Here is a 10,779-nt window from a genome sequence, read left to right as displayed (position 1 = left end):
CATATATAATTATAAAAGATATAAAGAAATAATCATTTTAAATATACTTCTTTATATCTGTTAATTATCATCATATCCCTAGGAGGTACTCACTATTTTGCAGATAAAGAAATAGAAGTTTAGATAAGCTATCATTTGCTCAAGAGCTCAAAGTAGCAGCACTCAGATTTGAAACCAAGTTGTTTCATCCAAGTCTGGTGCCTCTCATGTATTGCAAAGTGGAAAAATAACATTTGTCTGAGTCTAAAGCTTGTTTTCCTTCCACCTTCTCCCTTGATAAATATTAAGCAGTTAGGGAAGCTCAGAAAGAAACTTAGATGACTGGAATGCCAGTTGGTAAATAGTTATTTCAGAGTGGCAATGAATATTTTGAGTCTGGACATATTGCAGGACAGAAATTAGATTCCTCAGTTCTAAAGTTAGATTTTGCTCTACTGTTGTATATCTTGAATGAGAGATTTTTTAAACAGCAGTGGCAATGTTGAGTCACAGTTCTTGCAGTTTGACCCAAATGGAGAAATTTCTATAATACCGTATCTGAGTGGTTCAGATCAGATCAGATCAGTCGCTCAGTCGTGTCCGACTCTTTGCGACCCCATGAATCGCAGCATGCCAGGCCTCCCTGTCCATCACCAACTCCCAAAGTTCACTGAGACTCACGTCCATCGAGTCAGTGATGCCATCCAGCCATCTCATCCTCTGTTGGCCCCTTCTCCTCCTGCCCCCAATCCCTCCCAGCATCAGAGTCTTTTCCAATGAGTCAACTCTTCTCATGAGGTGGCCAAAGTACTGGAGTTTCAGCTTTAGCATCATTCCTTCCAAAGAAATCCCAGGGCTGATCTCCTTCAGAATGGACTGGTTGGATCTCCTTGCAGTCCAAGGGACTCTCAAGAGTCTTCTCTAACACCATGGTTCAAAAGCATCATTCTTCGGTGCTCAGCCTTCTTCACAGTCCAACTCTCACATCCATACATGACCACAGGAAAAACCATAGCCTTGACTAGACAAACCTTTGTTGGCAAAGTAATGTCTCTGCTTTTGAAAATGCTATCTAGGTTGGTCATAACTTTCCTTCCAAGGAGTAAGCATCTTTTAACTTCATGGCTGCAGTGATTTTGGAGCCCAGAAAAATAAAGTCTGACACTGTTTCCACTGTTTCCCCATCTATTTCCCATGAAGTGATGGGACCAGATGCCATGATCTTCGTTTTCTGAATGTTGAGCTTTAAGCCAACTTTTTCACTCTCCTCTTTCACTTTCATCAAGAGGCTTTTGTGTTCCTCTTCACTTTCTGCCATAAGGGTGGTGTCATCTGCATATCTGAGGTTATTGATATTTCTCCTGGCAATCTTGATTCCAGCTTGTGTTTCTTCCAGTCCAGCATTTCTCATGATGTACTCTGCATATAAGTTAAATAAGCAGGGTGACAATATACAGCCTTGACGAACTCCTTTTCCTATTTGGAACCAGTCTGTTGTTCCATGTCCAGTTCTAACTGTTTCTTCCTGACCTGCATACAGGTTTCTCAAGAGGCAGGTCAGGTGGTCTGGTATTCCCATCTCTTTCAGAATTTTCCACAGTTTATTGTGATCCACACAGTCAAAGGCTTTGGCATAGTCAACAAAGCTTGTTTTTCTGGAACTCTCTTGCTTTTTCCATGATCCAGCGGATGTTGGCAATTTGATCTCTGGTTCCTCTGCCTTTTCTAAAACCAGCTTGAACATCGGGAAGTTCATGGTTCACATATTGCTGAAGCCTGGCTTGGAAAATTTTGAGCATTGTTTTACTAGCGTGTGAGATGAGTGCAATTGTGCGGTAGTTTGAGCATTCTTTGGCATTGCCTTTCTTTGGGATTGGAATGAAAACTGACCTTTTCCAGTCCTGTGGCCACTGCTGAGTTTTCCAAATTTGCTGGCATATTGAGTGCAGCACTTTCACAGCATCATCTTTCAGGATTTGGAATAGCTCAACTGGAATTCCATCACCTCCACTAGCTTTGTTTGTAGTGATGCTTTCTAAGGCCCACTTGACTTCACATTCCAGGATATCTGGCTCTATGTCAGTGATCACACCGTCATGATTATCTGGGTCGTGAAGATCTTTTTTGTACAGTTCTTCTGTGTATTCTTGCCATCTCTTATTAACATCTTCTGCTTCTGTTAGGTCCATACCATTTCTGTCCTTTATTGAGCTCATCTTTGCATGAAATGTTCCTTTGGTATCTCTGATTTTCTTGAAGAGATCCCTAGTCTTTCCCATTCTGTTGTTTTCCTCTATTTCTTTGCATTGATCGCTGAAGAAAGCTTTCTTATCTCTTTTTGCTATTCTTTGGAACTGTACATTCAGATGTTTATATCTTTCCTTTTCTCCTTTGCTTTTCGCTTCTCTTCTTTCACAGCTATTTGTAAGGCCTCCCCAGACAGCCATTTTGCTTTTTTGCATTTCTTTTCTATGGGAATGGTCTTGATCCCTGTCTCCTGTACAATGTCACGAACCTCTGTCCATATTTCATCAGGCACTCTATCTATCAGATCTAGTCCCTTAAATCTATTTCTCACTTCCACTGTATAATCATAAGGGATTTAATTTAGGTCATACCTGAATGGTCTAGTGGTTTTCCCTACTTTCTTCAATTTAAGTCTGAATTTGGCAATAAGGAGTTCATGGTCTGAGCCACAGTCAGTTCCTGGTCTTGTTTTTGCTGACTGTATAGAGCTTCTCCATCTTTGGCTGCAAAGAATATAATCAATCTGATTTCGTAATTATTTGAAATTCCAACTTAATTTAGTTTAAACTATAAAAGGATTTGCTGTCTATGGAAACAAAAATTCCAGGCTTTGATTGAACTTCTGGCAGTATTTCATCCTGGGGACTGAGAAACCAAAAACCCAGGTTTCCTCTCTGCTCTCTGAAATAGTAGTAGTAGTGTTAGTTACTCAGTCATGTCCAACTCTTTGTGACTGCATGGACTATAGCCCACCAGGCTCCTCTGTCCATGGGATTCTCCAGGCCAGAATACTGGAGTGGCTAGCCATTCCCTTCTCCAGAGGGTCTTCCCGACCCAGGGATCAAACCCAGGCCTCATACATTGCAAGCAGATTCTTTACCATCTGAGCTACAGGGAAGATCTGAAACATTGGTATTACACAAAGACTGGGTTCCTGCATGTTTTATGGTAGCTGCCAATCAGCATCTTGTTTATATCTGGATAAAGAGGAAATTTCAGTAACTGTCACAACCGCTAGGAATTGCTTTCTCTTGTTTTCTTATCTTCTCTTGGGTAACCCTTGGTCTAAATATAGGATTGTTGGTTGGATTAAGATCATTAGGTCAAGGGAGTTCCCTGGTTTCCCAGTGGTTAGAGATCCATGCTTCCATTGCAGGGGCATGAGTTTGATCCATGGCCAGGGAACTAAGATCTCCCAGCCACGTGGTGTGGCCAAAAAATAAAAAATCATCAGGGTTGAACCCTGGATTTAGGGTTAGAGTAATCCCATATAAACTGCATAGCTGCAATAAAATGGGGGAGGGATAAATTTGCCCACAGAAGATCAGGGTATTTTTGGTAGAAAGAGGAAGAAATGGGTACTAGAAAGCAACTGACAAATATCTGCTACAAAAAACAATTTGGCTGAAGCTATACAAGAAATATTCATAGTTTACCATCTAGCACACACACACAGAAGAAAGGCGGATAATTCATTCCTGAGAGGCCTGAATGGAGGAATGGAAAAGCTAGAAAGAATAATTTTGCTGGGATTTCAGCTAGCAGTGGTGGTTGCTGTTGCTCTGAAGAAGGTTTAAGGAGTTGCTGCTGTTTTTATAAAGCCCAGCAGTTAAAATGTATCATATTATATATGAAACGAATCGCCAGTCCAGGTTCGATGCATGATACAGGATGCTTGGGGCTGGTGCACTGGGATGACCCAGAGGGATGGTACAGGGAGGGAGGTGGGAGAGGGGTTCAGGATGGGGAACACATGTATACCCGTGGCGGATTCATGTTGATGTATGGCCAAACCAATACAATATTGTAAAGTAATTAGCCTCCAATTAAAATAAATAAGTTTATATTAAAAAAAATAAGAAGAAGAAGAAAAATTACATTTTAAAAGATTGTGAAAACAAAGAATATGAACCAACAACTGCATGTTGTCCATAAAGCCCCCAATATTATCTGGTTCTTGACAGGAAAAGTATGCCAACCCCTGGTGCAGTCAGTCCATAAGAGTGAAATTTCACTACCTCCTAAATAATTAAGGCAAAGTAACAAAGTTTAGGGAATCTGGGACTCAAAAGACCCAATTTACAAGAAGCATTATTTTAGAATTAAGGCTTTAGTATCTTTCTCAACTGCAAAATAATTCCTTCAGAATCCTAAATGAAAATAACTTTCATCTATTTAATACATGAATACCTTGCTTATTTCTCATTTGGTGGTTGCCAGGACTGGGGGAGGGAAGGAGGCGCATAGAAATAGGTAGTAGGAGATTAAAAAGAGACAGACACATTATTGATTCTGCACACAAGGCCAGCAGTTGTCAGATTCTCACTGACCACATACTGACCAAGTAGTCATGGCATACAAATGAAATTAGCTCCATGTCTTCCAAAGTTCTAGGTTCTAAGATGTCATGTTCAGTGATGTCATAGAGAAGGTACCCTTATACTCTGGCCAGGATGCTATAATTGGTAAGAGACAGCTACAGTCTGCCAACTGAACCAACAGGAGAGCTTTGTCAGCAATTCCCAGGTGTAAATCATGGTGCAGAATATTAGAGACATGGCAAGTATTCATTTGGCTTCAAGAAGTATTTCAAAAGAGACCGTCTTGAGAGCAGATTTGATTAGCTCTAAGTAATATTTCCTCCACGCGGTACATCTTTGTTGCTCCGAGGCAAGAAGAGTTTGTTTTTTTAATGCTTTTTCTTCATGCTGTTTCTTGAGGGATGGCATTCTGTGGAGAAGAGCCAAGAGCAAAGTTGGTCAAAAAGAGTTTTATCCCTTCCTGCTTCTCATTTCTTGCTTTTACTCTAGCTAGATCCAGACCAGCTTGTAACATATCTCATCCTATATCTGATCCTACCAATTTTACTTTGATTGTACCTGGAAATTTTTCTGGAAGTAAAATAGTCCACATTTTTCTCTTATCCTAGGAAAGAGAACCCCTAGACAGGGGGCATTAGTAATTGTTGAGGTGGTATTTCATAAAGCCACTTGCCATCCATTGTCCAGTGGTACCGCTGTAACGGACCTCAATACATGTAAAGGCCAGGGATAATTATTTATAAAGAAGAAAATTGCCTTTAAAAGAGTAGAGAGGTGAAGCAGGCATTAGCATCCAGACATTCTGATACCCACTCATTTCAGGGGACCAGGAGCTGGAGGGAAGGGGGAGGCGTAGGGCCTGGGTCTTCCCTCCACTAGCACCTTCAGACTTAGACTTTTGACGCTTTCCCAAACACGCTTGTGTTTAAGATCACAAATATGAGACCAACCAGATTGAAAGAAGGTATGGCCAAGTAACTTTGGCTTAAGAAAATGTTTTAAATATAGCATACACTTGCTAATGATTTTACTCATTCTTTTCTTTTTTTTTTTTTTTGGTTTCCTGGGAATCTCACAGAGAAGCCCTCTCCATCTCCTTCTTAGGTACCTATTCTGAGGACCTATTGTTTCCTTTATGCCTTTATTCAAATATTACATCGAGGTGGTCCTTGGCCACCCAGACTGAAATTGTAATCCAACTCTCATCCTTCCTTTTTATTTTATTCTTCTCCTTTTTTTTCTTTGGGCTTCTCTGGTAACTCAGCTGGTAAAGAATCCGCTTGCAATCTGGGAGACCTGGGTTTGATCCCTGGGTTGGGAAAGATCCCCTGGAGAAGGGAACGGCTACCCACTCCAGTATTCTGGCCTGGAGAATTCCATGGACTGTATAGTCCATGGGGTCGCAAAGACTTGGACACGACTAAGATGCTTTCACTTTTTTTCTTTATTAGCAGTGATCACAAATTTACTATATATTTCACTTATCTCACCGTTGCTGCTGCTGCTACTGCTAAGTCGCTTCCGTCGTGTCTGATTCTTTGCGACCCCAGAGATGGTTACCGTTGACTTTCCCCTAAATGCAGACTTCATGAAGGGCGGGGGTGGAATGTTTTGTCTTTTTGTCCATGCTGCATCCTAGCAGTGTGTCCAGTACCCGGCACAGAGTAGGCCTTAACTGGTACATGTGGGATCACTCTGTACCATGGAGTATTACCTACAGAGAACTTAGCCAAGTCAAGTTCATGGGACCAACTAGGTCAGTTTATACCCTAATAACTACTGGGAAGTGAAGAGTTGGGGGTTTCTGAAGATGACCTCTAACTTACAACTTCAGAAGCAAGTGAGAAGTGGAGGTGGCGTGGCTCTCTGAAAAGTTAATCACTCCTCTCTTGGAGGCATATTATTAAAGGAAGAATGTGTCTTCTTTGAGTTATCAGTTTCACCTCCTGAAAGGAAGTCAAATGACAGTGTAATTGTCAGGACTCCCCTGTTATAGAGTGTATTCCATCTGTATGGAATAAATCCCATCCCTATTTCCAGTGATAGGCCCCAATTGACGTAACTCAATTACTGATCCCACCCCTCCATCTTAATTAGTGGTCCAGGGATGAGTGAATGATGGCATTTGGGCTAGAGAGAGAGAGAGAGAGTAAGCTCCATTACCATAAAGAACTCAGGAGGCAATTTTCTATAGTGGTTAAGGAAATGGACCTTGGAGTCAAACTAGTAAGGTTAGTAACCCCAACTATGACACTCACCAGCTGGTTGACCTTGAGAAAGTTTAAAAATGTTATTTTATTCATCTGTGAAATGGGGATAATAATGATAATACTGCATAGGGTGGTTGTAAAGATTAAGGAAGAGAATACCAGCCACAGAGTAAATTAGGTACTATTATTGCAATTCCAGTGAGAAAAGGAAAAATAAATCCTTAACAGAACACTGTGTACTAGCAGATTATTCATCTAGTCAACTAAATGCTCCCTGAGTACTTACCATGTGCCACTTAGGGGCCATGAAGGCACTGAAGTGAATCAGGACTGGGCTCTGTGGGGGACTTGTTGGAAAGTCGTGAATGAAATAAGTACTGTAGGACATTGTTCACAAAGCAGTCAAGCATAGATACCATGACATGAGGTCCCAGAAGGGAAGTCTTACTTTATTTAGATGATACAGATAGCTGATAGAAAATTCACTTAAGACATTCAGCAAGAAGCATGTCTTATCCTTAAATGTATGGTTTTAACTATAGCTTTAATAATGATCAGCCTCCCCCCCCAAAAAAAAAACAAAAACAAAAAATGATTAAAGGTGCTGAATTAGCTTCTATTTAGATTTCTCTGTTAATGCATGTTTAGGTCCTTGTTTTAAAAAATTATATGTAGATATCCACCTTGAACACCCATTCATCCTCACCCTCTACCCCTCATCTCTCATTGACCAGTCTCAGTCTCTTGCCAGAGGTATCCAGCCATTATCAACCATCATTACCAATCCATCTGGTAAATAGAATCCTAAAGTTTTTGTGGGGTTGCAAAGAGTTGGACACGACTGAGTGACTGAACTGAACTGAACTGAAAGTTTTTGGCACCCCACTCCAGTACTTTTGGCTAGAAAATCCCATGGACAGAGGAGCCTGGTGGGCTGCAGTCCATGGGGTCGCGAAGAGTCGGACACGACTGAGCGACTTCACTTTCACTTTTCACTTTCATGCATTGGAGAAGGAAATGGCAACCCACTCCAGTGTTCTTGCCTGGAGAATCCCAGGGACGGAGAAGCCTGGTGGGCTACCGTCTATGGGTTCGCACAGAGTCAGACTCGACTGAAGCGACTTAGCAGCAGTAGCAGCAGCATGTATACTTAGGAAGATAAATATATATATGCCCTCAGGGACATTTAGGAAAGATTGGGTTCCCTGGAGAACAATGGGGTGGGCACCATAACTATGCTGTCATTTTGTGCCTTGCTTGACTATATGAGATTCAGTGACTGTACACATTTCCTCATTTATGTTCTGGTCTCAGGATGAATTAAAAGCGTTTTTGAAAGCTGCTGGAAACAAACTCGTGGTAATTGAATTCTCAGCAAAATGGTGTGGGCCTTGCAAAAGGATTTATCCTGTTTTTCATGTAAGTATCATCAGCGTCTATTTCACAGTTTTTTAGAAGGAATTTAAAGTCCTTGAATACTTTTCCCAATAAATCTTAAAAGTTTGGCAGTTACGAGCCATTCTGGGGCGATAGTTTTTCCCCCACTTAGTGCCCACCTCCTTATTACTATTCTTATTTTAATCTTTAAAATGTTATTGATGGATAGTTGGTTTACAGTGTTGTGTTAGTTTCAAGCATACGGCACAGTGATTCACTTAGATGGATAGATAGGGGTATAGAGACAGAGATATTTTTTTCATATTCTTTTTTCTTATAAGTTATTATAAAATATTGACTATAGTTCCCTGGTCCTTGTTGGTTATTTGTTTTATGTATATCAGTGTGTATGTGTTAATCCCAATAAATAATCCCAACACAAACTTCCTAATTTATCCCTCCCCCTCCTTTCTTTGTTAGTAAGCATAAGTTTGTTTTAAAATAATTGTACTACCCAAGGCAATCTACAGACTCAATGCAGTCCTCATCAAATTGCCAATGGCTTTCTTCACTGAGCTAGAAAAAAATTTTTTTAATTTGCATGGAAACAAAGCAAATAGCAATCTTGAGAAAGAAAACTGGAGTTGGAAGAATCAGGCTTCCTGACTTCAGACTATACTACAAAGCTACAGTAATCAAAACAGCATGGTACTGGCACAAAAGCAAACATGTAGATCAATGGGACAGGATAGAAAGCCAAAAATAAACCCACATACCTATGATCAATTTATGAAGATCAGTTTATCAAGAGGCAAGACTATAAATGGAGAAGAGACTGTACAGTCTCTTCAGTAAGTGGTGCTCAGAAAACTGGACAGCTAGATGTAAAAGAATGAAATTATAGCATTCACTAGCACCATATAAAAATGGTATTAAAATAATAATCTAAATGGATTAAAGATCTAAATGTAAAACCAAATACCATAAAGGAAAATATAGGCAGAACACTCTTTGACATAAATTGCAACAATATCTTTTTAGATCCATCTTCTAAAGTAATGAAAATAAAAACAAAAATAAACAAATGGGACCTGATTACACTTAAAATCTTCTGCATGGAATCATAGTTTTTTTTGGAAGCGTCCTGCTTAACCTGAAGATAATTTAGTGAGATCTAATTAGATCATTAGTACACACACCAGATTAATACTGTTTATTTGTGGATAATTCTACAAGGATCATCAAAATGTGCGAGAGTACAGTTGTATAAAGGAATGGATTATTCATAATAATGACATTTTACCAAAGTTCTAGAGTTCAGAACTTCCAAATATTGGAATAGATTACAGATGAACATGGTATTTTTTAAACTATAATAAAAAAGAGTAAACTACCCCCAATCTTTCAACCCCATTATCAGAAGAAATCCTATGTCTTACTTATTCCTTTCATATCTGAGCTCCTTTATAAAATTTCTTTGTAAAATATTCCACTTAATTGTAATCATATGTTTATATTCAGGTCTTTTGCCATCTACACATTGGTTTATATTTTTATCAACTCTCCAGATTATACTTTCCATGTCCATACAGTGTTTCATCTAGTTAATTTTTCTGTTACCCCATTTAAGTGTTTACACCATTTGGTGGGGAGAGTGTACAACATGCTGCAGAAAGAAACTCAGGACATTTTCTTTTCATTTCTCCTTCTGCACAGAAGTTTCACATTTATGGTCCATTTTGTGCAATTTCCTACTTCAGTTATAAAGTTCAGATTTCTCTACACAACCGAAAATATATTATTTTTCAGCAGGGTTTCTAACATTTCAATTTTTTGACTTAAACTCTTAAATCTACTTGAATTCATTCTAACCAGTCATAAACTTTGATATTTAAAAGAAACATATTCAGATAACGAAATTCGCTACATGACATCAGTTCAGTTCAGTCATGTCCAACTCTTTGTGACCCCATGGACTGGAGCACGCCAGGTTTCCCTGTCCATCACCAAATCCTGGAGCTTACTCAAACTCATGTCCATTGAGTCAGTGATGCCATCCTACCATCTCATCCTCCGTCATCCCCTTCTCCCTCCACCTTCAATCTTTCCAGCATCAGGGTCTTTTCCAGTGAATCAGTTCTTCACATCAGGTGGCTGAAGTATTGGAGTTTCAGCTTCAACATCAGTCCTTCCAATGAATATTCAGAATTGATTTCCTTTAGGATTGGCTGGTTAGATCTTCTTGCAATCCAAGGGACTCTCAAGAGTCTTCTCCAACACCACAGTTCAAAAGCTGAATCAATTCTTTGGCGCTCAGCTTTCTTTATACTCCAACTCTCACATCCATACATGACTACTGGAAAAACCATAGCCTTGACTAGATGGACCTTTGTTGACAAAGTAATGTCTCTGCTTTTTACTATGCTGTCTAGGTTGGTCATAGCTTTTTTTCCAGGTAACAAGTGTCTTTTAATTTCATGGCTGCAGTCACCATCTGCAGTGATTTTGGAGCCCAAGAAAATAAAGTCAGCCACTGTTTCCATTGTTTCCCCTTCTGTTTGCCATGAAGTGATGGGACCAACTGCCATGATCTTAGTTTTCTGAATGTTGAGTTTTAAGCCAACTTTTTCACTCTCCTCTTTCTG

General features: G+C 39.7%; 1 protein-coding gene across 5 annotated transcripts in view; it reads left to right on the top strand.

Annotated features, from left to right (window-relative positions):
- Nucleotides 1-4,672: 4,672 nt before the first annotated feature.
- Nucleotides 4,673-10,779, top strand: part of TXNDC8 (thioredoxin domain containing 8) — a 32,974-nt gene continuing 26,867 nt past the window's right edge. For all 5 annotated transcript variants that reach the window (XM_019965737.2, XM_070795263.1, XM_070795264.1 and 2 more), the window contains exons 1-2: nucleotides 4,673-4,785; nucleotides 8,072-8,176. In XM_019965737.2, the coding sequence (XP_019821296.1) occupies nucleotides 4,762-4,785; nucleotides 8,072-8,176 (129 nt within the window). In that variant the 5' untranslated portion in view covers nucleotides 4,673-4,761. The remainder of the gene's footprint in view (nucleotides 4,786-8,071; nucleotides 8,177-10,779) is intronic.

Source organism: Bos indicus, chromosome 8 (assembly GCF_029378745.1).
Source record: "Bos indicus isolate NIAB-ARS_2022 breed Sahiwal x Tharparkar chromosome 8, NIAB-ARS_B.indTharparkar_mat_pri_1.0, whole genome shotgun sequence".
In the NCBI taxonomy this organism is placed as follows: Eukaryota; Metazoa; Chordata; class Mammalia; order Artiodactyla; family Bovidae; genus Bos; species Bos indicus.
Note: the sequence above shows the minus strand (reverse complement) of the source record. Positions and strands in the feature narration are given on the sequence as shown.